General features: G+C 41.5%; 1 protein-coding gene across 4 annotated transcripts in view; it reads right to left on the bottom strand.

The window, feature by feature from the left end:
- Positions 1-4,715: 4,715 nt before the first annotated feature.
- Positions 4,716-27,716, bottom strand: part of MAPK1 (mitogen-activated protein kinase 1) — a 29,903-nt gene continuing 6,902 nt past the window's right edge. For 2 of the 4 annotated variants that reach the window (XM_084820500.1, XM_084820499.1), the window contains 9 exons: positions 26,612-26,817; positions 25,602-25,784; positions 23,953-24,142; positions 23,289-23,405; positions 21,292-21,406; positions 16,413-16,544; positions 12,424-12,533; positions 10,305-10,432; positions 4,716-6,795 (listed from right to left, as the gene is read on the bottom strand). In XM_084820500.1, the coding sequence (XP_084676626.1) occupies positions 10,316-10,432; positions 12,424-12,533; positions 16,413-16,544; positions 21,292-21,406; positions 23,289-23,405; positions 23,953-24,142; positions 25,602-25,784; positions 26,612-26,649 (1,002 nt within the window). In that variant the 5' untranslated portion in view covers positions 26,650-26,817 and the 3' untranslated portion in view covers positions 4,716-6,795; positions 10,305-10,315. The remainder of the gene's footprint in view (positions 6,796-10,304; positions 10,433-12,423; positions 12,534-16,412; positions 16,545-21,291; positions 21,407-23,288; positions 23,406-23,952; positions 24,143-25,601; positions 25,785-26,611; positions 26,818-27,716) is intronic. The other 2 variants (XR_014785814.1, XM_084820498.1) reach the window with 2 other exon arrangements.

A 27,716-nucleotide genomic window follows, 5' to 3' on the forward strand; every position in this document is an offset into this window, starting at 1 on the left:
AGTGTGCAAGGTGGGAAGGTCTGCTCCCTGTACACTGAGATTTTGGGGTTGAGGGAGGGAAGCATCTCCCTGTGCTCGCAGAGAGGGGAAGTATGCCTGTGTTCTCCGGCAGACCCTCCACCCATTACCACATATGGCCCTTGGGGGCAAAAGGGTTGCTCACCCCTGCTTTAAAGCGAGAAGAGACATGTTAGGAGGGGCCATAGCTCTGTAGTAGGGCATATGCTTTGCCACTGAAGGTCCCTGGTTCAATCCCTGACATCTCCAGGTGTGGCTGGAAGATCTTACCTGAAACCCTGGAGAGCAGCCATCAGTCAGTGCTGACAGTACTGGGCTAGACAAATTGTTTGACACGGTAGAAGGTAGCTTCCTCTGAGATCTGATAACAGATCTCTTCCATGTCACGTTTGTTTCGGCCTTAAATAGTCCCTAATGGCTGGCCGAGTATTGTTTTGTAAGGGGCTTATGTTTTAGTGCATTGACATCTGTCACAAGCTTTGCAATGGGCCACAAATTAATACTTTCAGGACACTGCAGTAGATACTGCTGCCACATTTTGTTGGCTCTCACCCAGTGTGTTATGCTGCTCACATGAGTAGACTGCTAGCTTGAGATAGAATAAGCAGCAGAATGTTACATATGGATCAGTCCCCAGTCTGTTTCTCTCCCCCACCTTGGCTCCACAATCTTCAGGGATTCCCCACCCCATAGTCTCAGAATTTATTTCTGCTGCTACCTCCACCATTTGTCTCCTGGGTTCGATGTCCTTTTACACAGCTCCTTCAGCCCCAGCATAAGTCTAGAAGTGTGAAAGGAAGGAGCTGGAGCCGATCTTTTATTTTCAGAGAGCCACGTCTGAGTTCAGGAGATATGCACGATTCCCCAAGCTGCCCCAGTGGCACCAAGCGGGAACCTTCCACCAGCTCACAGAATGTCAATATACACGGCTGGTCGGCTGCCTTAAAAGCCAATTTTAAGGAGGGAGGTAGCGACAACTTTGTAACAGCAAACCATTGCAGAGAGTATCCTCCCGCTCCATCTCTCACACGCAGCTGTAAGAGTTACTATAATCTGCACAATTCTCATGATGGTGACAACCAGCTGAAGGAGCAATGTAAGCAGCTTAAAAATAGATCTACACAGTGATGATTATTTCCCCTGCCTGCTTCATTTCTGCTGGTGCTTCTGGTACCAACACAGGCAAGCATCCTTTGAAGTCCATAGGAGTCCTGAAGCTCTCATGCTTGCCTATCTGCAAGGGGAGGAGATTGAAAGCTTTCATTTTTAGTCAGCAGCAACTGTTGCGGCATCTGAACTTAGCAAATGGTGGTTTGTTAAAACAAACCAGGGTGTCAGACTAAGACTGGTTTATTAATTATATCAGGCCAGTGAGTCATGAACACAGAGCAATCCTATGAGTTACACCAACTGAGGGGTTACAGGATTTGGCAGATGCTCTGCATCTGCTACATCAGTACACCTCCATGACAGATACAGCGGTGAAACACTCTGCTGGTGTATTTGTTCTACTGGCAAAATGGAGTGGAGTTGTGGGCAAGGTAAGGGTAGCATAGAGAAGGACACTTGCATCATCCATATCCTAGACTCCTCCAGACCAGAAACAGTAAATGGCTTTGTCTCATCATTATAGCTAGTGAACCACAGCATTTCCATGATTGAGAAAAAGTAACTTAAGTCAATACTAAATTTCAACTGAGGCATTGAAACCCCTAATAGATAACTCAGGATGCAATAATTAATAACTATTTTAGGGTGTGCTTGTGTGTGTGTTTTTAGAAAACAAGCCTTTCCAATCACTTAATATATGCATAATACTTTGTTACTTTGGTAATTCAGGATCACAATTTAATGATTTCTTCACATTTGTTTTTACAAGAATCAGATGGCACATACTAACAAGACATCAACTGTTTTTTTTTTAAAAAAATGTACGTTTACATCAACAGAATTAAGACGAAATATAAACTTTTTCTACTTACAATCATTCTATACATATTATAATAACCAAATCACAAATCTGTCACACAATAGAAATGTTTAGTTGTTATAATCTAACAACATAGAGAAAACCTTTATAAAATTCTGTTTTAGGTTTTAAACTTACCATTAACTAAAATTAGCTGTGCAGGATGTTTGGGGTACATGACTAAGGCACCGACAGTACAAAGCAAATACAAAAGCAAAAGTATTTCCTTAGGAGTGCTCTACACTGAAACACCACAAGAAAAGGCAACAATAGTAAGTAAACTTGCTGCAGCCTTTAAAAGTTTGTTCTGGGATCACAAGTTAGTCCTACTGTTGAATTTCTTCCGGTTTAACCATTTCAGTTCTGATCACAGCACATGCTCTAACACTGATTGCAAGGATGGACTTCACTAAGGTGCACTTTTCATTACTTTAGTGTCTTGCACTTCAGTCAAATCATAAACATCTCAAACTTATGTTAAAAGGATTTTCTTGGACTTAAACTGCAACGCTTACAAAAATACTCTCCCTTAAACTTGGGATTGGTTCAAAACATTGCTTTATAAATATAGAAGTACTATGCATGGGACTAAAATTGTGTGTATGTATGCCTGATCTGAGCTATTTTAAAACTGATGTATTATGCATTGGATTATATAGTAAATTTACAGGAACCAATTAATTATTAAGAATTTAAAATTCCCACTATGGTTTCTTGGCCAATGTATTATAAAATACCATTGTATACCACATGGCACATGAAGTCACTGGTAACTCACTGGTAAAGCATAAGGTTTGCATACCAAAAATGTTCTTGGTTCAATGCTAGCATCTCCAATTTAGTAGGATTTCAACTAGGAGGCCTGGGAAAGACTCCCTGCCAAAGACCTTGGAGATCCACGGCCAGTCAGGGGTCGCCAGTACTGTGGTAGATAGATGGATGGGTCTGACTCTGTATAAGGCAGCTTCACATTTAAATATTTTACAGTGGAAACAGACAGGTTGCCTTCAGTTACCAAAATCCTTTCCCAGCTCTTGAATGTAACCTGTGTGTTAATGTAATTATCTCCTGAAAGCATGCATTACAAGGCTTCTCATGTATGGCACACATGTATGGCTTTAGAAAAAAATTAGGCCTCAAAAACAACACTCAATCAATCACAGCCAGGCAACAGAATTTCATGGCATTACACCACTATGAATTGCAGGGTCTTGTGGGTTCAAGACTGGAATGTTTGACAGCTTGTGGCTAATAGGAGTTCAATGGAGAATGTGCACAAACAGACAGAATGAATTGTGAATCTTGTATATTGCCTGATCTATATGCATAGTCTCAAAGTTGAGTATGAAATCACCCCAGAGGATTTTGTACAGTGATCAGTGACTGTGCACATGTTCCGTTTAACTCACATGAGCCCCAACATATGAATTCTTCATACCAAATATCTTTGAATTAAGCTTCAGTATAATTGCATACATTGGTACCTTGACCTCAGATTCTACATCATTTTAAAAGGAATTTCTAGAATAGTTACACAGAAATAGATAGAATAGGTAAGGAAAAGATCATGTAAATTAGGGTGGAATCCTATGCATGCTTAGACAGAAAAAAGTCCTACAACTTCCAGCATAAGAATGCTGGGAGCTGTAGAACCTTTTTCTGTCTAAACATGCATAGGATTGCACCCTTACACACTGTTCATAAGCAATCTTTTAAAAGGTTTTCCATTCTGTCAGAAATCCTGCTCTTATGCTCAAGGTGGAAATTCAATCCCAGTAACATTCAATGATTGCAATTAATGGTTTCAAGCCAATATGCTTTAACACAGACAAAAAATATGCCGCCAAGCACTGAATATTAGTAAATTGTGTCCATAGCTTCTTTTGTAGAGTTGTAAATCAAAGGTAAAGTTCATACAACAAAAGTTAGCTCTCCAAAACAGGAATGCAAGGAGCCAAAACAAAAAGCTGTCAAAATTCTTAATAAAACCTGTGGTGTTATTTCACTAGAGTTTTTGTAACAGTCAAAACTCATGAAGTTAATGATGTAATCATTATATAGGCAAGCCTCAAGCTATAGTTCAAATCAGCTCGGAGTAGGCATTTTGGTAAGATATGTGTAGAAGCACAGATAAAAGTTTCTACACAACTACAGACAAGTGGAGAATTAGTAAGTTGGCATCTGCCAAGAGTAAGCTTTGCAGAGTTTCTAACAATGCTCCCAACATGTGTTTTACACACAAATAGTACTATGGACCACAGTTGTTCATAGAAAATGCCCTTTGGAGACAAATGTTTCTGAATTAGGAGTTAGCTTTAGCAAGCTAGTTCATAAAATATTTATTAAGGTAAACTTAGCATTTTTATGACCTGTAAGCACCCTTATACCGGACCCCCAAATCCAGCTAAAGTGACTAAATCTGCAATCTTAAATTAATTTACTAGGAAATAAATCTCACTGAACTCAATGGGACTTCTAGGTAAACATGTTTAGGATTGTGTTGCATTGAAACCAATGACACTAGTTATGACTAACAAGATGTAAGTCCTACTGAACTCAGTAAATATGCATAACGATAGGGTTGCTGAGAGTCTAGTCTATTGGCTTTCTAAATTATATTGGGGGAAAAATTAGTGCTATCCACCAGCAAGCATCTTTAATACTACAGTAGCCAGATTCCCATTTACATGCTTCAAAGAGCAAATAAAGTTATTTGAAAGATTAATGTAAAGATACAAGATTAAAATTTATTTTTGATTAATTACAAGTGCGTTTTTGTTCATATTAGTAAGCAGTCTTTATACAATCTATTCTTCACGGCTGCCAAAATACAACAGAGCAGAAAAATGAACAGCTAAGACAAAGCTTTTTTTTTTTTTTTTAAGGTATTTGTTGGACAGAATTTAATTTAACACAATTCAGAGGTAACTTTTTTCAATTGTAGGCATGTGGCACTTAGACAATCATCTTTGCACAGAAAGCTTTTAACAGTCATGCGAGGGCACAGTAATTATCTTGAACAAGGCAAATTTCTCACCACAGAGCAGTGGGGAAAAGTAAAGGAGGCACTGCACTGGAACATAACACCTAGTAAATTCCACAGTATACAATTTCAGAAACAAATACTCGAAGAGCTGTCATTAATTAGGTAGGGTGTACTGATGAAAAATGATTTAGTGATAGCTTTGTTTGGTGGGCCTAAGTCAGCATCAGTAACGCCTTATGATTATTTGGCTGAGCAGTAGTTCAGCGTCACAAACATAGAGGATTTGAGAGTGCATTGCCACAGGGCAAGTTACAAGAAATAAACTCAAGATGCTGACATGCTATAGCAGCAAAAGTAAATTCTAGCATTCTCATTTCAAGATGCAGTGTTCCTTTGTCAGAGCCCTCCATGTAATATTCAATGATTGTAAAGATAAAAGAAGTGTTTCCTTGGTATTCAATAGGTAGACCATTTGCAATATTCACATGAGTATTTCTACTTATTAAGACCACGTGGGAGTCTTTCTACAAAAGAAAATGATCAGATATGAGATTTTGTTTTATTCTCTCACCACTCTGCAAGTTATTGAGCCTCTACTTTGTATAAGGCTGTAATCCTAAATACACTCCCTAAGGGCACAATACTGTGAAGATAGTTGGCAGCCTCCAAACTTCGCCTCCACTCTCCAGATGCTCTGTATTTCTACTAGATGGGCAATTCTGCCCGTCTAGCAATGGGGCTTCGGAGGGGGAGGGAAGGAGGCTGGGGCACCCATAGTATATGTTGTACCGTAGCTGCCCCAGTCTCCTCCTCTCCCCACCCCCGGGAATGCCCCCTTTTTCCTGTCTCTGTGCTCCATTTCCAAGTGTGGCGATGTAGCCAGAAACATGCTGGTTACGATGGGGAGGGGGTGGGGAGCGCGGTTTCTGGGCTTACAGGTCGGAGCCCTGTTTCTGATCTTGGAGCCCAGAAACCAAACAATCCTATGTCCCCCCAGACGCTGTCTGGGGGGACATAGGATTACTCCTATTACTTCCTATTGAACTCAATGCGATTTACTTCTGGGTAAACACACCTAGGATTGCACTACACATCTTGCAAATATGACAGCAGAGGCTTTGGGAGTACCATTAAAATTCAAAATTGCACAAGTACCTATGACCTCTTAAAGGGGTGAGAATGTGAGGTTTTTTTTTCATAGTTTGGTTAAAAAGCAAGACTTCTAGATGTCCTAGTAAAATGCCCTGCATTCATTTACATATACAGAACAAGAAATTAGAACAAGTACATAAACAAGGTTTATTCTGTCAATCTGCATTGTGCATGTTAGCAAATCACTGCATGCTTAAAGAAGTGCTAAAGAATGGAGGATGCCACTGACTTAAAGTGCCCTAAATTGTAGTTTTTCCTTTTAAAAGTAATTAAAAATGCCAGAAACAAAACTGAAGAAATAAAATGGTTCACGGTGTAAACATCTTTGTCTGACACCACCTTGGTTAAAATCAGAAACAAAACACTGTATCTTTCAAATCAGAAAAGGAAGCCATTTAAACATATTATCAGCAGTATGTATGGAAAGACAGTACTGCAAAAAGGTCAGTCAGTAATGGATATTACACAAAGGAATATCAGTAACCATTTTTCAGGCATAAATAAAGAATCTGTTGAAAGCATAAAAGCCAGGACTACCAGAGATGGCCCTCCTGAATGGCTTGATGTGGTTAGTGGATACGCTGAAATAGGCCACAAGGCATGACCATAGATAAAGAACCAGGAAGAGAACATCTATGTGGAGTATGCCCAGCCCTTTAACTCCTTTATCCTAGAAAAAAAGATATAGAGGAAACAAATTTTAATGAAGGATCGAGTGCACATGCATAACAACAAATAAAAAAAATAGCGTACCGGAGATTAGAAATGACACAACACAAATGACAAATTACAGCATTAAAAAAATGGCAGCAGTACGAAGTTCTTCATATACTGAGAGAGAGAGAGAGAGAGAGAGATCTGTGCAATAGATTTCTCCAGTAATCTGAAAGAATTTTCATAATATCTGCAAAAAGAGTAGAGCAAGTACATTATGCAAACAATATGGGATTTCGTACTCTATGGACATCACAAGTTGCATCAAATAGTTACCATTTAAATATAAGTTATGCTCTACAACCAGATTTAACCAGAGAGCACTGGACTAACACTGATACAAGATACACCAAGGGTGGGCAGACGTTAGGTCTGTAGGATCTACTTTGTTTTTCACTAGAACCCTGAGGTCCACCAAATGCAAAAAAGGTGCCTGGTGCAAAAGAAGTGGTTCAGGAAGGTGAACATAGATTTTCGAAACAAGATGTTGCTGAGCACATGCTCAGCCTAGGAATTTGTTTTCAATACCTGAACTGGAGCTCTCACACAAATCCTTTCAAGCACCATAACTGCTGCTGTTCCCCCTTAATTTTTGCCTAATTTGGCAGAGGGGAAAAAGCATTTATTGTCACTATTATTAAATGATTGGGAGTCAGAAACTTGCTGATCTACTGCATATCACAGTAGATCTATCAGTACATCCTGATCTACTTTCTGCCCACTCCTGATGTAGACCATTACAAAGGTCCATAAAATGGAGAAGAGAGGGACGGGGGAGTGTGACCCTGTTGATTCTCCTGGACCTCTCAGCAGCTTTCGACACCATCAACCATGGTATCCTTCTGGATAGGTTGTGTTGGGAGCTGGAGGCACTGCACTGCAGTGGTTCCCCTCCTACTTGGATGGCCGATTCCAGAAGGTGGTGCTGGGGATTATTGCTCTGTGCCTTGACAATTATGCCATGGGGTTCCACGGGGCTCTCTTTTATCCCCTATGCTGTTTAACATCTACATGAAACTGCTGGGGAGGTTATCTGGAGGTGTGGGCTGAGGTTCCATCAATATGCAGATGACACCCAGCTCTCCCTCTCCTTTTCATCAACCCAGGTGAGGCAGTGGCTGCTCTGAATCAATGCCTGGGCACGGTAATGGACTGGATGAGGGCCAAAAAACTGAGACTCAATCCAGACAAGATGGAGGTACTGTTAGTGGGTAGTTCATCTGCCTGACTAGGTGATGTTCAACCTGTTCTGGAGGGGGTTGCACTCCCCCTAAAGGATCACATTCATAGTTTGGGGGTGCTCTTGGACCCAGAACTGTCACTTGAGGCACAGGTGAACTCAGTGGCACGGAGCACTGATATACCAACTATGCCCTTACCAGGACAGAGATAGCATAGCTACAGTTATTCATGCTCTCATCTGGATTACTGCAATGCGTTATATGTGGGGCTGCCTTTGAAAATGGTCCAGAAACTTCAGCTAGTCCAAAACAGAGCAGCAAGATTATTGACAAGGGCCTGGCCAACAAGATCACATTACGCCAGTACTTTTCCAGCTGCGCTGGCTGTCAGTCCATTTCTGGGCCCAATTCAAAGTGCTGGTATTAACATCACAGCCCTTAACAGCTTGGAGCCAGGTTATCTGAAGGATCACCTCCTCCCATATGTGTCTGCCTGGATCTTAAGATCATCCTCAGCGGTCCTTCTCTGTGAGCCTTCCAAAGGAAGTGAGGTGGGTGGCTGCTAGGAAGAGGGCCTTTTTTGCTGTGGCACCCCAGCTCGGGAATGAACTCGAGCTCCCAAGAGAGGTTTGCCTGGCGCCTTCGTTGTACTCCTTCCGGTGCCAGGTGAAAACCTTTTTATTCTTCCAGTATTGTAGCGTTTTAGCTTTCTAGTCTTTTAGCTCTGGTGTTTTAAATCTGTATTTTAAATCTCTGCATTGCTGCTAGGTTTTATTCTGGTTGTATTGTGTTTTTAAGCTTTCATATTTTATATTGTTTTATGCTATACTTTGTGGCTTTAATTTTTGTGAGCCACCCAGAGAGCTTTGGCTATTGGGCAGTATAGAAATGAAAAAATAAATAAAATGGAAAATCCAAATTAAAATAAAGATGAAGTGATCCAGTATACAAATATCTTAGTGAAGACTGAAGAGGCCTAATTCTTGTTCTGCCATCCTCTCTACCCGCTAAATATGCTACTCTTCTAGTTGAATATTTGTTAGGTATTCCTTAAGTCTCCCATTACAGCCCAATTACACCCCAGCTTCTTGCAATGTTATATCATTGTGCTCAAGTACAATAGTTTGTTTTCCCCCCTACTAAAAAGTCATTTCATTTTCATTACTAACTTAAAGCTCAAAGTGATTACTAGCCTTCCAGTGGACAAGCAGCATCCTTCTCAGATTACTGAAAGAAACTTGAGGGAATCTAGTCTTTACAAGATCTACATCATATCTGACTTCACCGTGTGTCTCAGACCTTCTTCTACATTACAAGAAAATTACTTATTGTTCCTTAAAGAATGTGCTTTGCAGGAGACCACCATCATGTTTAATCTTAATTTCTGGACATTTCCCCCCTTCTCTCTCTCCTTCCTATCGGCATGTATAATATTGTTACTTTGTACACCCTAGGCAGGACAGAAGCTTTACACAATTTTTCAGAGGTATGCCTCAGCATTCTCTGCAAGATTATAGGTGGATGCACATCTAGGAATGTATGCTGCAGCCTACACTTAAACAGAAAAGAGCAACACCACTGGTGCAACTCTCCTTAGGTGGGGCTGCCACATTATGGTGGGTTAATCTACTGGTTGAAGAGCGATGCACAAGCAGACAAGTGCGCTTTGAAAGCAGACCGACATTTCTGTCTTTATGTTAAGCACATTTATGCCACTTCTAGGCAGGACAGTTTTCTGTTTTACAAGAGAAAGTATTGATTCCCAGACTAAAGCACCAAATTCTTGTACCCTGGTTCAGCAGTGCATATGTCTTAGATATTATTATGCAAAGTTCTAGCTACTTCGTACATGATTCCCTCTGCAATAGGGACGAATACTCTCCCATTGTGTAAAAAGGGAAAGCATTCAAGAGACATTTTAGGAAAACTAATTCAAGCCATCAGGCATTTGGACTATTTCTCCTTTCATTAAAAATATGAACATATTTGCTTAAACACAAACATTTTATGCAACTCATTAAGCCATGTTCTGAATAGTCTTTGAATATTCATTTACAACTACTGCTTTTATTCAAATGCCAAGGTTTGTTGCAAAAAGCAATATGCTTGAATTTTTATGCAGCAATTTTCTTTAGAAAGATTTTCTGACTTAAAAACCATAACAATTACGAGTGAAATCTAGTAATTCAGTACTTATCAAATTATTACTTTAAAGAAATGTTTAACATTTTGTGTCTGTTATTCTCTTTTGTCTGTTTCACATAGATTGTGAGGTTTAATGTACCCATGCGCCATTTAAGATCTGTATCCTGGCTGGAACCTGGCAGTTTCCTCAAAAATTAGTTCTTTCAGTTTTTCCTTCGGCAAGTCATCCAGCTCCATGTCAAACTTGAAGGGTGCTTCTGCTACAGGCTTAAAATACATAAATAAAACAACAAACAAACATGAAATCACTTGCATTAATACTTAGTAGCCCTCTTTACAAGTTTGTTCCACATGTTTTTTGAAACCATGGATGGAACTTAGGAACAGGGCTATTATTAGAGGTACTCTGTCAAACATTAACCACCTGAAACAAAGCAGCTGAACTATGACTCCCTCTGCAAAACATGAATATTCTAAGTTTCCAGTTACTATAATCAGTATTTGAAGACTAACTCTTAGCTATAAAATACAGAGGCAGCCACTCAAGTACTCTAAAAAAGAACGACACCCCCCCCCCCATGTTTGTTTGAAAGCAACCCCACTAAGTCTGTTTTGGGCTCACTCCTTGGGTGTGCACACGTGTGAGACTGTGGCCTAAGACTGCAATCCTGATGTACATTTGCTTGGGAATGGATCCCTCTGGGTTTGGTGGAATTCAGTTCTACATGACAGCATTTAGGATTGGGCTGCAAGCCCATATACACAATCAGTCATGCCGGCCACATGACCACGGAAGCGTCTTCGGACAGTGCTGGCTCTTTGGCTTAGAAATGGAGATGAGCACCACACCCTAGAGCCGGACACGACTGGTTGGGGACACCTTTACCTTTTTACCTTACACACTGAAATCAGTGATTTTTATTATTTTAGTTTTATATACTTTCCTACTCCCCTCTCCTTCCCCACTTTCCACAACATAGATAATAATTACAGATGAAACCATATTAACCACTGTGGTTTAAGCACTCTGTCTCACCCACTACCCAGCCCTTCCAAATGTACTGTTTAAGGGTTTTCTTTAATTGGTTACACACTAGTAATAGAGGGATCAGATATAAGATGTGGAAAGGGATGAACTATAGAAGGACCATGCATCATATTGAAACGCGAAGGGAACTGGAAATAGGAGGGTGGGAAGAAGTTAAAATTGTTTTTCTTTTATGCTGTAAAGTGCTTTGAGCATCTGACAGTCAAAAAGCAGGATATAAAAATGCATACCAAAATAAATGAAACATAACCAGTTTAGGACACAATCTTATGCATGTTTAGACGAAAAAAAAGTCCTACAACTCCCAGTAGGGAGTGCTGGGAGTTGTACAACTTTTTTTCTGTCTAAACATGCACAGGACTGCGCCCTTAGTAATCAAATTGGAAGTAAAAGCCAATCTGTTGTTCCTATTAACGTTTTTGCAATCTGTACTTCTCATGCAATATTCTGCTCTGATAAGGTCCAAATTGTATCTGATTATGACTGAAAATAGCCAAGTCTATAAGTTAGAGTGAAACTGAAACGTTTAACAAGATGCATTAATAGCCCAATCAATCCTATACATGTCTACTCAAAAATGTCCCAGTGTTCAGCGGGGCGTACTCCCATGTAAGAGTGTATAGGACTGCAGCCTAAGTTAGAATGGACTGGAGTCGAAGTCCACATTCCTTTGCTATAAACAGTAATCTAATTACAAAGAACAAAACGAGACTATGGTGGTTGTACAATGGTTCTGTTCATGGGTTCCAGACACAACTGCTACATGTATACTAGCACTGCATTGGTATTTCCCAGCAAACACAAAGCACGGACATGTGCATAGCTTTAAACTATTCTGTACATATGTCTGGGAAACCTGATTAAGCACTGAGAATCTAGCGCATAGAGGTTTGTCGTGGGAAACACTGGTGTAACACCAGTGTACATGATGGAGCAATTGTTTGCTACATCAAATGTGGCACTGCTCTCAAATACACCTGATTTATTTATTATTTATTTATTTTCACTTCTATACCGCCCAACAGCTGAAGCTCTCTGGGTGGTTTGAAAGCAGTTTGACATCAAAGGGACCTGACAGTCACATGACCCACAACGGAGCTCTCATATTAACTGTTATAAACTTATATATGAATATAAATATGAACTGGTTCAGTAACTTACTTTTTAGCCTCCCCAAACCCCAAAACTATTCAAAGCATAGTCCCCTTACCTCATCACTTGGATCATAATACTGCTCTAGATATGGATGGGCCAAAGCTTCTTCCACCTCAATTCTCTTATGGGGGTTGAAGGTCAACATCTTATCCAACAAATCAAGAGCTATAGAAAAGATCATTTTAGAATTAGTTTGCCTTGCATTGCAGCCATTTTACTACAGTACTTCTCTTCTTCTATGTATGGTTTGGAGAGCGGTCCTATCCTGTGGTACAGGACAACATCTATATTCTAATTTAGAACAGTTTGATAAACTGGACAACAGAGCTCTACCTATAGTAGAGAGACTCATGCCCTGAAAAACATTATGTATTAGAGGACAAACCCTCCAGCCTCCCTAACCAATAACTAGACATCAGTTGCTGGATGTTGTATGGGACTCTGGACTGGGTCAGCAACACCAGACAGGCCGCTCAACAAGATCAGCCTCGGATGGCCTTCTCTCTGTCCCATCAGCCAGGACAGCTAGACTGGTGGGGATGAGGGCCTTCTCTGTGGTGGCCCCTACTCTGTGGAACTCCCTCCCTAGGGAACTCCACCATGCCCCCTCTTTAATGAGCTTCCATCGTGCATTAAAAACGTGGTTGTTCAGGCAGGCATTTGGGGTGGGTTAGGGTATTTTAGAAAATGTTTTTACTGTAGGATTTTATTGTTTTAAACTGTTTTATTGTATGCTGTACATTGCCCAGAGTGGCTGGGTGACCAGCCAGATGGGCGATTAATAAATTTAATAATAAATAAATAACATAAATTTATAGCATTCAGACAATTGCCTGCTCCCAAGAAAATCATGCAACTCTGCTTGGCTTGGGGTGCTTGCCAGCCCTACTCTTTTGATCTTTCTTGACATTTCTGCAGTCTCTCTCAGTACACACACGTACGTGTGTGTGTGTGTGTGTGTGTGTGTGAGAGAGAGAGAGATATTTCCGTCCCTGTAATCCATTGCCTACAGTGTGCTTGTGTGCACACATCCATTTTTATGTATGTATGGGCTAAGGAAGAAGGAAAAGATACTCCCTATCCCTGCCCTGTCCCATCAAACATGTATATATGCACATGTGCTATGGATCTCACATGTGCCTGTCCCATTTCTATATTTCCACCACACTATTTATTTCTTTATTAAATTTATTAATCGGCCATCTGGCTGGTCACCCAGCCACTCTGGGCGATGTACAACAATAAAAACAGTTCATGCAATAAAATTCAACATTAAAAACATCACATTTCTAAAATTACCCTAGCCCACCCCAAATGCCTGCCTGAACAACCATGTTTTTAATGCGCGGCGGAAGCTCATTAAAGAGGGGCATGGCGGAGTTCCCTAGGGAGGGAGTTCCACAGAGTGGGGGCCACCACAGAGAAGGCCCTCTCCCTCATCCCCACCAGTCTAGCTGTCTTGGCTGATGGGACAGAGAGAAGGCCATCTGAGGCTGATCTTGTTGAGCGGCCTGTCTGGTGTTGCTGGAGGTGCTCCTTGAGATAGGCTGGGCCAGAACTGTATAGGGTTTTAAAGGTCAAAACCAACACCTTGAATTTGGCCTAGAAAACAACTGGTAGCCAGTGCAGCTCCTTCAGCACTGGAGTGATGTGATCTCGCCGGCAGCTGCCTTTAATCAGGTGAGCTGCCGCGTTCTGTACCAGCTGCAGCTTCCGAACAGTCTTCAAGGGTAACCCCACGTACAGCGCATTACAGTAGTCTAAACGAGAGGAGACAAGGGCATGTACTACCGACAGGAGCAGATGGTCGGGAAGGAAGGGGTGCAGCTGCTGTATCAGATGGAGTTGGCACAGCGCTGTCCAGCTCACAGCTGACACCTGAGCCTCCATGGACAGCTGGGAGTCTTAAGATGACCCCCAAGCTGCAGACCTGGTCTATCAAGGGTAACTGTACCCCATTCAGCACCAGGTCAACATCCCCCAAACTCTTCTTGACTCCCACCAAAAGTACCTTGGTCTTGTCAGGGTTCAGCTTCAGCTTAAGTAGTGATAAATCTATTACTAATACTAAGTAATAGATTACCCCCTTAGTGGTTAACCATTAAGTAAGTGCTCTGTTATCAAGGTGAATCTATCTAATCCAGCCCAAGGAATATGAACGGCAAAAATTATTAGTATAATACAAGTATCTGTATTCTCCTTAGAAACAAACCTCTGAGCTCAGTGGCTTCCGTATATCCAATGCCCTGTCAGACTGCTTTTCACCTCTCTGGCCTCTTTTTAAGTATTTCTCTTCTAGATGGGCCTCTACATCAAATTCTTTTCTACAGAGTGCACACTGCTGTGGGCTGGAGAGGCCATAGGATTTCTCATATCCTGGCCTCCCCTCTCTGCACACTGGAAAATCTCCTTTTCTCTCCCTCTGAGGCTGGAAGCAGCCAGCGCAGTTCCTTCCACAGCAGCTGTGAGAGGGCAGTGGACTGGAACTTAGAATCCCCCTCCCGAAGTCATAGCAATGTCCACGGCCTTGGGAGGGGAACTCCCAACAATCCTGGGATGCTCTCCCAGGCACCATAGGATTGCTCTTTGAGTATTTAGAAGGCCGGTTACCAATAATTCTTTATAAGTTACAATGAATTTGAGGCTGAACATAAATATGGCCTAGTTTATAAATCTCCATTCTGTACCATGAGGTTTAATGGAGAGTGCCTCCACATCCACAATATTCTAGCCCTTGTAACATTTCACATGCCAGCAAGGTTATGCTCAAAATCCTACAAGCTAGGCTTCAGCAGTATGTGAACCGAGAACTACCGGAAGTACAAGCTGGGTTTCGAAGAGGCAGAGGAACTAGAGATCAAATCGCCAACATTCGCTGGATCACGGAGAAAGCAAGAGAATTCCAGAAAAACGTCTATTTCTGCTTCATTGACTACGCTCAAGCCTTTGATTGTGTGCATCATGAACTGTGGTAAATTCTTAAAGAGATGGGAGCACCAGACCACCTTACCTGTCTCCTGAGAAACCTGTACGAGGGTCAAGAAGCAACAGTAAGAACCGGACATGGAACAACTGACTGGTTCAAAATTGGGAAAGGAGTACGACAAGGCTGTATACTGTCGTCTTGCTTATTTAACTCATATGCAGAGTACATCATGAGAAATGCCGGGCTGGATGAATCACAGGTCGGAATTAAGATTGCCGGGAGAATTATCAACAACCTCAGATACGCAGACGATACCACCCTAATGGCAGAAAGCGAAGAGGATCTCAAGAGCCACTTGTTGAGGGTGAAAGAGGAGAGTGCAAAAGCTGGTCTGAAACTCAACATTAAAAATACTAAGATCGTGGCATCTGGCCCCATCACTTCCTGGCATATGGAAGGGGAAGAAATGGAAGCAGTGACAGATTTTATTTTCTTGGGCTCCAAGATCACCGCAGTCAGTGACTGCAGCCATGAAATTAAAAGACGCTTGCTCCTTGGGAGGAAAGCTATGGCAAACCTAGACAGCATAGTAAGAAGCAGAGACATCACCTTGCCGACAAGGGTCCATCTAATCAAAGCTATGGTTTTCCCAGTAGTAACGTATGGCTGTGAGAGCTGGACTATAAGGAAGGCTGAGCGCTGAAGAATTGACGCTTTTGAACTGTGGTGCTGGAGAAGACTCTTACGAGTCCCCTGGACTGCAAGGAGGTCAAATCAGCCCATCCTAAAGGAAATCAGCCCTGACTGCTCATTGGAAGGACAGATCCTGAAGCTGAAGCTCAAATATTTTGCCCACCTAATGCGGAAACTCTCTGGAAAAGACCCTGATGCTGGGAAAGATTGAAGGCAAAAGGAGAAGGGGACGACAGAGGATGAGATGGCTAGATAGCATCACCGATGCAATGAATATGAACTTGAGCACACTCCGGGAGAGAGCGGAGGACAGGAAGGCCTGGCATGCTATGGTCCATGGGGTCACGAAGAGTCGGATATGACTTAACGACTGAACAACAACCATCTTGTATTCCATCACATTTGTATGTCATTTTTTAAGTTACCTTTGGGATCAGCATTTGGAAACAGCCTGTTCCAAGGCACCTTATTTTTGTATGGCAGAGAAAGCAAATAGTTTCTGGCTTTCAAATTGATTATGCAGTTCAAGTCTTCTTGAGAAGGAGACCCAAGTATCCCTAGAAAATGAAGAAAATAGAGAAAAAACTAATGCATGCATTTGATAACTATGAACATTAAGACAGACAGCCTGGCCAATTATCCATGCTTTGGTAAATTTCCAGATTCAACTGCTGCAATGTGTTCTACATCGTGCTGCTTTTAAAAACTAATCAGAAACTGCTGTTAGTCTAAGATATAGCTGCTAGGTTACTAACAGAGTGGTTGATGGAAACATGTTTCACTGGTACAAAAACAACTTCACTGCTGTTCCATTTCCAAGCACAACTCAAATTGCTGGTGCTTATTCTTTAAAGCTCTTCATGGCTTGGGATGTGGGTACCTGAAATTCTCCCAAATAAACCTGCCCAAACACTGAGGTAATCTTCAGAGGCCTTTCTTCAGGTGCCTCCTCATCTTCAGGGATTTCCCAGGAAGAGGGCCTTTTCAGCTGTGTCACTCTGCCTTTAGAATGCACTCCCCCAGGAGGCTTGCCTGGTACCTACTTTTGTCTCTTCGGTGCCAAATAAAACCTTTTAAAATTCTGGTGCTATGAATTTACATATTTCTTATTTGTGTTTATATTGTTTTCCTCTGTTTTTACATTATGGTTAACTGCCCTGGGGGTAGTGATAATGGCCTGGTTCACACGTAATGCTAACCCATGGAATGGGTTGTTGAATTCTGGGTTGTCATGACATATGAACATGGCTATATTAATGAACCATGGTTTGTTAACCACAACCCAGAAGCAAAACTGTGGTCTGTTGCTGGGTTGTGAACTCTGGCTTCTTTAAACCATGGGTTATTTTGTCAGGCTACAGAGGTGGCAGGCAAGAGCGGCAAAAAAATCAAGCCGCTCTACTTGACAGTACTACAGTTCTGCAAAGGCATTTGGAATACAGAGAGGAAGCAGATGAAAGAGGAGGAAAACAAACAACCCAAGGGCTGAGAAACAAACCATGGTTTGTTCAATTGTTTGCCAGACAAACCTAGGCTAGGGCAACAAACCATGGGTTAAATAAACAACAGGTTAGCATTATGTGCAAACTAGGCCTCTGAAAGGAGAAGAAATTTCGTAAGTATAATAGGATTTTAGGAACATATGAACAAGTTCACTTCCATTCCCATCATGTACATTTTGCATTTGACATTAACAGCTTCCAACTCTTCCTGATAACCCCCACCGAGAATATAGCCTCATCCAGCCTCTTCCTTGTTTGATGTTGCAGAAAAATGAAAGTAATTATGAACAAATGAGGTAAAATGAAAATTCATCTAAATTCTTCCCAAAGAAAACAAAAAATGAATATATCCTTGAAGAGGGTTTGGATGTTTCTACTGACACTATGACATTTTATTGTACATTTTTAGTTTACAATTTTTCTATGTGACAAGATAGGTCTTGTCCTAGGTATGTAGACAGGTGCTTAGGTGTGGCCACAACCCAGCAAAAATCAGGCACTTTAACCCAGTTGTGAAAATAACCACTGGCCATTATTGAATGACAATTGCCCTTGTGAAGATGAGCTGCTACGCTTAATGAGCTCCTGATGTTTTAACAGCGCAGCTGCAAACTCAAACAAAAAGACTGGGGGACTGGCACATATATCTTTCTAATCTGCTCCAGCTCCCCTACAGTCCTGGTAATTAAGATCAGCCTGTAGGCCTTAACTTTACAAGATGCCAAATAGATTTTCAGAGCTGGGAAAAATTGTACAACTTTGCAAGAGGGTAAGAGACATGTGGCATTTGCAGACTGTCATAAAAGAAGTTCTAAGTGAAGAAAGCTTTCAACTGGCAAACCTGTTTACTTTGGCTGAATTTTTGCTGTTCTTGTAGATCGGAGATTTTTAATTCCAAACTCGGTTCTGCCGAAGTTTGCACTATTTTGTTCATTCATTCATTTAAAGCATTTATATCCCCCTCTTCAGTCAAAATACTCCCAGACAGGGTTACAACAATCAACCACCAGACAGTCCCTGCTCTCAGGCTCACAATCTAAAAAGACAGGAAAGGGATTGGGGGGGCAGGGCGGGAGAGAAGCATGATGGTGATGGGAGAAGGGGGGGGAAGCATGATGGGTGATGCTTGATTCAGTTGCCTAGATGGATGGGAATATATCAGTTGAACTCAGGTATGCACTGCAACTATTGTCCATCTGGGTTGACCTGTCCCTGTTCTCTATTTTCTCTTCTGCAGTTTCTCTTCTTTTGAGTTCAAGACTTATCTGTTTCTTCTTCCACCCCCCTCAGGGCAAGATGTTCCTTAGAAGCTCTTCTGGTGGCAGTTGGGGGAGGGAGGTTAAAGTTAAGGACTTTTACAAGTCAAAGAGCCCTGTCCTAAAAATAAAATGTTAGTTATTGAACAAAATAAACTTGCTTCTAGCTTTCCGCCTTTATTTTGTTTGCAGTGCAAAATATGAATATGTTGCTGTTTCTTAACTAGATTTGGGGGAGGGGGATTATACAGTAGCTACATAGGTGGCATTTTGGCACTAATGATTAAGTTAGTACAAATTTCTTACCATTTCTATTATTTTGGAGTCTTTTCTTTGCTTACTTTTAATAACCAATTAAGCTCTAGCCCAGGAGTACTAGCACAAGACCATCTGAAGTAAATCCTGAAAAATGGCTGATGGTAGTGGGAAGTAGGCTTGCCAGATCAAAATATCCCAAAGGAGGCGCATTCTGGAGATATGGATAGGCACCTGGATGTGGTTTTGCACTCCTGAATTTAGAGATGTCTGTTTTCTGTGGATCTGTCATGTTCCAGATCTATTGTATTCTTGAATGAGGTACATCTTTTAAATAGTGAAGACTTATGTGCATAAGAATCTTAGAACAGATTCCACTTAACAGTGGAACTGATGTCTGAGTAAACACGTACAAAATAGAGATTTAAGAGTATTAGGACGGATATGCACCATGCAAGATAAGGGGCTTGTTGCTACCATTCCCACCAGCCTCTTATTCCACCCACTGTGCACAGGATAATCCCCCCCCCCCCACGAACTGGTAAATAGTTCACATTTATTTTCAAGGCTATTTCAATCCCCTTTTGTTATCAATGGGAAAATTAAACTATGGCATAACTCTCCCTCATAGAAATCAATGAGATGTAAATCACATCTTTGTGTCAGGGCCCAGCTTCAGTACTGCTGTGGGCCTTGTAGGTTATAGCCAGGATTTGATTAGAAGTAGCCTGGAAGGGCCTGGGCCTATTCAGCCTCTGGAATGTCAGAGTCTGTGTGAGCTTCTCTCTGTCAGTGTTCTCAGAGCAGAGCCAGGGGGAGCCACCCAACTCCCTGTCCACCTGCTGGTCTGGCCTTGGCAGGCAGGGAGGCTGGAAGCTGTCCGTGAGAACCTGACAGAGGGGGGTTGGGGTTTGCAGAAGGGTTGCCCAGGTTGAAGTGTCACTGCTGGAGGGCTGAGCAGTGCCACCCCGTTTAGACAAGGACCTTGCTGAAAGGCTAAAGGCCCTTGTCTGTCAAGGGATCTGGAGGGGGTGTCTTACAGTCACGCCTTCCCTTTTAAGCTGATGCAAAGGTGAAGAGCCTTTGCTAGGAATATCTCACCTTCATTGCCCAAAGCCTTCTCTGTTTGGATCCATCATTGTCTGGGCTTTTGGAGGCATTCTGCACATGGACTGGAACTTTGGATTGTTAAGGACTTGCCATGAAAAGTACTGTGAGGCTTTTCACAGACTTGAACTCTGGCTGCTGTGGATTGTGTGTCTGTGTTTGTTGTCAGCTCAGTGTACAGCAGGATGGGTTTGATCTATGACTTTTGGACTTCCCTCTGCCAGAACTCACGCAGCATGGAGTTGCCAGTGCTAAAGCAGTGGCCTGAAACTCCTTGTGTGTGTGGGTATGGCCTTCCCTTGATCTTGATGAGCCTTGACCATGTAGCCTGGAGTTATCAACAAAAGATTTGAAGTTGGATTCTCTATGGGTGTGGGTTGTTTAGGCCTTTCAAGAAGTTATCCCTTGATTGCCTGATGGGTTCATTCCAGGAATCATTCCCCTTCCATGTCCGGGGTTAGAACTCTGTGAACAGATTGTCTGGGATAGGTACCCAGGAATCCAGAGCCCCTTCCCTTGTGTTCAGAACCGTGGAGAATGACAACGGGGAAACCACGTTGATGAGGATCTCAGTCACGGTAGTAGTGTTTAACTTTGGACTGTTCTGGAATTACATAGAGCCTATAGCTACTGACCATCAGCTATATGATTTCTGAAGAGTGTAACCATTAAGCTTTTGCCAAGGGATTCCCTGCAATAAAGAAACCTCACTGATTTGGGTGTCCAGTGTCAGATTGCCTGAGCGTGTGTGCTGGGGGGATCAGGAAACCTGACACTTTGGTTGGACTCTACCCTTGATAAAGGTTGTTATGCCCACAGAAGACAATTCAGGGACATCACTACTTATCATGCAAGTACATAGTATTTTATAAATATATTGCAAGCTAATTAAAACAACACATTAATATCAAATGAGGAAAAGGAAGTTGGCTTTTGCTCATTTCCTGCTTATTTCAATGGAGCTTGCCCAGGAGAGGGGTCTGGTGGTCTGCACCCTTATCTGTTGGGAGAGGTGCAGAATGTTGCATACAAAGAAGGAGTGGTGAAAGCAGGAGAGAGGACTGCCACAGATTTAAAATAAAAAATGCGATGGCCACAGCTGGTAAATCAAACTGGGTAGGCTGGAGAAAAATGACAATTAATAGACAAAAGCAGTCAACCTATATATTTATTAAAAACCTTACCAAGGATATGGTTCAGCTGATCAAGGTAGTGTTTTCCTGGAAATATGGGTCTGTTTGACAGCATCTCTGCCAAAATACAACCTACAGACCAGATATCAATAGATTTGGTATAACCCTAAATACAGAAAGGGGGGAAAATCAGTTGTTGATAGCATTTGCTATATTGTTATACATACTACAGTTTAAGAGTGCTAATATGTGGTAATTTTGTAACATGGAACTCTAGTTCTAGCACTTAAGATGAATCAGTACTTTATGTAACTGTTCTTGAACAATGAGGCAAGCATTGTGCATTAGGAAAATGAAGGGGAAGCAAAAAATTACAAAAGACTCCTACAACCCAATCTATGCATATTTACTGAGAAGCCAGTCCCACTGTATTCAGTGGGACTCACTCCGAAGTAAAGGTACACCGGATTGCAGAAATGTATAATAAAGTTTATTCAACTGTCATGTGACACCCACACAGGTGACTTTTTAATCTGCAAGCCCAAAAAGCCAGTATGATCCTCTAGTACATCAAGTATTGGACATAGACCATGACACACCAGCTTCAAATGACTGCAGAATTAAGCAAGTCACACACACTCAAACTGATATCCCCACCTGTAAAATGGGACAAGCAGCCTATTTCATACAGCGAAGATAAATAGTATATTTTGCACACTGAAATAACTGTTACTGAAATAATTAAAAATATGACAACATGTATTTCAGCTGTAGTGCACTAGAACTTACCTATGTATGCATTGCTTGGAGGCAAAAGTAGTACTAAATAGATTAGCTCAACTACATGATGTTAAATAATTTAGAGCACATCTAATGATTTAGATATGCTAGCATAAGACTGGGGAACAGCACAAGTATTAAAACATGAATTACCAATCTTTTAGGGCGTACGTGGGGTAGGGATGTATGAGAAATTGATTTTAGTTTGTTTTTGATCAGGATTTACCCAGTTCACACCTCCCAGATCAAATATGGACTTGGATGCAATCTGTGGTCTGATGTCCGTACATTTTTGAGTTTGCAGTGTGATTCGCATTCCCCTCCAAATATGTTCGGTGGCACACATACATTTGAAAAATTCACACGAAAACGTGTACTTTTGAAAAATGCATACAAATATGGTTTAATCAATGGTAGATGCATACATTTGAAATATGTGCAAAATTGATACATACATTTGGAAGAGTATGCACAAAAATACACGCAGATTTTCATGTGAAAAGAAAAAACAAAGCTCGCAAACTGATACGGACTGAGTTGGAACAAGCTTTGAGATGGAATTTGGAGAATTTTAACAGGCTCAGGTTATGCTGATTTGCACATCCCTAATGCAGGGTGGACCCGACTATTAATAAGCTTCAGTCTTCCCATGATACCATCTGTCTTCTTCCCCGAACTATGATGCGAATACACCATGTGTTACAGTGCTCTCTGCCAGTCTAGCCAGCTCTTGCCTCCCACCACTAATAACTTGATATCCCTATACGCACTTTCATTCAGATATTAAAATAGCAAAGAAATACAAGGCTGCAACATTTTTTTTAAATTTCCCACCATGTTCACGGTTTCATTCCAAAGCTAAACAGTGGCAGCTATATGTATTGTGGTCTCAGTTAGGTAGCTATATGGAAAGCCAGATGAAATCAGTTGCATCTTAGTTGCATCATTTTTAATAATGGGCATTCAAAGATTTCTGCTTAAAGTCAAAGCTACCTCTGCTTTTACCAAATTATGTTCCAAACCAACACAAGACTTCTAACTGTTCTAGCCATCACGGCGTATTAAACTCTAGAGTGCAATTTCTGTGCATGCAAAATTTAGGATTGAGTACGATCTTCTAGGAGTCAGGGTATAGGGAAGGAGATATGGCAAACCCAAGCATGCCACTAAAAAGAGCTGTTCAGTACAACATTGTTGTGTTTGATCAAAAAGGTGTTCTACTGCCATACACAGTACACAAAATATTTCAGCCACCACACAGCTCTCACCTTCGAATTCAACATGATCTCAGGAGCTCTGTACCAACGTGTGGCTACATATTCTGTTAGGAACCCAGTGTGATCGTGATCTGGATCTGCAACACGAGCCAATCCAAAGTCACAGATCTAACATTAAATAAAATAAATGTATTATAGGAGAGACGTCTTATTTTCAGTTACATCAATGCTGCTCATCACAATTATCTCAGATTTGCACACCACAATATACACTGTGTTAATGTTAGCATCTGCAGCTTGACTCCTCCATGACAACAAGCAGGAGCACTTCCAGGTCCCATTTTGAGTATTAAGGAAATGGAGATAACATCCAAACCTACAAGAAAAGTGAGCAAAACTGAACCCACAAAAAAAGTTAGCGATTTTCAATCCATGCTCAACCAGCCTTTATTTCTTTTTGCTACAAACTTTACTGTCCAAATACCATGACGTGCCAAAAAGGCCCATAGTAAACATTTGCTTTTCTAACCATCCTCTGCCCCTGATTCTGGGGAAGATCAGAACCTCATTAAATTTGCATAATTTATTTGGGTCTTTCCTGGCACATAAATTATTTTAAGTGTAGAATAAAGACGTTTTATAGGGACATATATAACGTATATTTCTATGGGGGAGAATCATTGTTCCATGACTGAGAGACACTTAACTCACTAACCTTGAGATCACAAGTGGTGTTTAGCAGCAAGTTAGAAGGTTTGAGGTCACGATGCAGCACATTGGCTGAATGGATATACTTTAATCCTCTCAGGATCTGGTAAAGGAAATAACAGATGTGATCATTGCTGAGATGCTGAGTCTTTAAGAGCTTGTAAAGGTCTGTCTCCATGAGATCTTGCACAATGTATCTGTAAATCATATTAAGGCAAACAAACCAACATTTTACTTGACACTGGAGTTTCTGAGCTCCCAGTTCTTTACATTTTGACATTTTAAGGGAAATCAGGAAGCATGAAATATTGCTGGATACTTAATAAACAAAGGCACGCATGATCCACAGCAAATGTCTTGGTGTCTTATTTAAGATCAAGTAACCCTAGATTATATTATTTTCATGGTACAGAGACCATTTATAGATGGCATGATTGCATACCCTATTAAAGTTTGCTCAGCAGCCAAACTCCTGGGAGAATTCTTAAGGCTGCTTCAGATAATTCTCTCCAGCATGGCAAGTAGGTAGGTATATGCCTTTCCCGTGTTATACTTAGGGATGTATGAAAGTTCCGCCACGGATCTCGGGGAGGCCGAATGCCAGCGCATTCGGCCCCCCAAAATCGGTGGGGGAACAGCCTGCCCCCCCGCCCCCCCCCCCCCCCGGGACGAGACTTACCTGGGGCGGATCTTCCTGGCGGCGGCGGCTCCAGCGGTTCGGCGGCCGGTCTTCCGACCGGCTGCCACCGCCGCCATTTCCAGGTTAAAAACAAAAATGAAACAAAAAAATGTGATAGGCTACGTAAAGATTTACGTAGCCTATCACGGCTGACTTAAAAAAACACCAAACAAACGCAGGTACGCAAATGCTGCCGCCGCTATTTGTGTTCCTTATTTTGGCACGTCTTAGTCTACGTAAACATTTATGTAGACTAAGACGGCGAAAATAAGGGGAACGCAAATAGCATAGACGCTACGCTATTTGCGTTCCCCTTATTTTCGCCGTCTTAGTCTACGTAAATGTTTACGTAGACTAAGACGTGCCAAAATAAAGAACGCAAATGGCGGCGGCCATGGCCGCCGCCATTTGCATACGCACGTTTGTTTTTTTTAAAATCAGCCATGATAGGCTATGTAAACATTTACGTAGCCTATCACGGCTGACTGCAGGGACGCAAACGGCGGCAGCTACGGCTGCCACCATTTGCGTCCCTGCTAGCCAGTGGCCGGATGTCCGGCTGCTGGCGGAGCCGGCCGGCGGCTCTGCAGAATCCCTGCGGAGCACAGCCGGCCGGCCAGGATTCCAGGGGGGAGGAACGGAGCGCCTCCCCCCCCGGCCAGGATTCCAGGGGGGAGGAACGGAGCGCCTCCCCCCCCCCGGCCAGGATTCCAGGGGGGAGGAACGGAGCGCCTCCCTCCCACCATCAACATAATCTGCGGAAAGGTAAGTCACTTTCGTACATCCCTAGTTATACTAGATACAGGAGGGACTTGGGCTTAGGCCAACTAAGAAGGATCTGCAAGTGTCCCTGGTTCTCTAAAGGAAGTCAAGTTTTTCATGTACAGTTTACGATAGTACCTAGATAAGAACATTAGCTCAACACAGAGCGGAAAGTTGAAACAAAGAACACAAGGACATATATCTTTAAAGGATACACATCTTTCATTTGTTCAATTGTTGGAGCTCTGATAATGTCATTAATCCCAATAATATTTTCATGCTTGAAGCGCAATAGGATTTTAATCTCTCTCAGAGTTCTCTGGCAGTAAGTCTGGTGTTCAAAAGGGCTGATTTTCTTTATAGCCACCCGAACCTTGTTGACATTATCATAGGCAGAACTAGAGGAATTGTCAATATTAAACAAAAAATTGAAGTCCATTATCTACAGAACAAGATCCAGAAATTTAGAGATAAGACTGCCTTTTTACATTCACAAAGATAACATGGCAATCTGAATTGTATTTTTTGAAAACATGCTGGTCAGGTTTCAGCACTGAGAGACTCCCCTTGGTACTTGAGTATTGTTACAAGAATTACACAGTATCATAATTCCTCCTACATGTTTACTTGCACAAAGTTCCTCTCTTCATTTACAGCAGTATAAATAGATAAAGCTTTAGACAGTGAGAGAAATGCCATTCAAAACAGAGTTGGATCCAGAGTTATACATGCATAATGATATACTTCCCCACTCCCCTAGAAATGTTACAAAGATGTTACATTGCTGAATGGGGGAGCGGGTCAGCTGTGGAGTGGGGGGCTAAAGGGAAAGTTCCTCAAAATTGGGTAGATTAGAAATGTTGCTCATCGAAAGTGCCTTTGTCCAGTTCTTTGGAACCTCCCTCTTCCGCCTCAACCCTGTGTACCACAGCCCACCCCATTTAGTAGGGTCTCCCAACCCCCTGAGTAACATTTTGAGGGGCTGCCATGGGAAGGAGAGCATGGATGCCTGCTTCTCCTGGCCTGGTTACACACATATAATTCTGTATCCAACCCAGAGACACTTGTACTAGTTTCAAGTCCTGTGAAATAATTTTCAGTTGCCCAGATATATTACTAAAAACATTCTGTCCTCATAAGCCTACTGAACCAACTTTTCCATTGTTCTAGTTAAACACTTATTACTGAATACTAGGATTAGAGAAATAAAGATGGGACATTTTACCAATGTAGAAATGGTACACATGACAAACAAGTTGACATTTTCCTGTAGATGTTGATACATCAATCCAGTCTTATAAATGCTTTCACTGTTGTCCAGGTAACAATTAAGTCACTTCCAGCCTCAACGTCTTCCAAATACTTCTCAGGATGTGAGAAGGTGTAGTCAGGAAACTTGCCCAAATATTCGTAATACCAGTTAAAAGTCTCCTTTAAATATAAGCAAGACAACTGACCATTGCTTTGCAGCCAAGATATTTTTATCTTTTACAAAAAATAATGTCAAACTTCATTCCAGACTTCAGGCCTAATAATTAAAGTGTCCATAATGTCTGCTTTACACAGAAAGATGGCATACAATCTCATGTCTTTGAGAGAAACACAACCAAATTAACCTTTCAGGAATTAGAAAATAAGCCCCACACTGCCTGTACCCCTAACCGCAGCTTCTTCACATAGATAACATTGTCCCATGGTGTGACCAAGTAGAAATAGGGTTTCTCAAAAGATAAGACATGTTTGGTAAGAAATCTGAAGATCAAACGAGTAAGACTGAATAGAAAATTAATGTTTTGGGGAGTAACAGTACATATCTAAAGACAGCAAGAGCTTTTAGGAAACAGGAGGATCTTTTCTGTGTGCATGCGTGTGTGTATATGATTACATTATATTCTATTATATTTCATTCTATTATATATTGATTATAAGGTTGACACCCAGGAACAATTAATTTCTAAACTAGCTGACCTAACTGATGAGCCAGAGAATAGAAAGAGGAAGAATTTTATAGTCCAGAATTTGCCAATTGGAGTAGAAAAGAAATCACTTCCCTTCTTTACTGAGCAATGAATCACTGGTCTCCAAGGTTGAATGATGTCTAGGCTAGAGCTGAATCTGATTTTAGATAATGTTGTTAGGGCCAGGGTTAAACCTGCCATTAGATTAAAAGCAAATACCTATGTGGAGTACTTATACAGTAACGGATTAGAAAAAGCAAATTATAAGTTTTAGATGGGATCTGCAGTGAAGTCAGTGTTTTAAAAAGAAAAAAATAAGTGCTACCATTTATGTGCATACTCCTGAAGAGGTTCATGTTTTTACAGATTAGC

The sequence above is a fragment of the Heloderma suspectum genome, chromosome 13 (genome assembly GCF_057233095.1).
Source record: "Heloderma suspectum isolate Gila_16-S chromosome 13, 16-S_ref, whole genome shotgun sequence".
In the NCBI taxonomy this organism is placed as follows: domain Eukaryota; kingdom Metazoa; phylum Chordata; class Lepidosauria; order Squamata; family Helodermatidae; genus Heloderma; species Heloderma suspectum.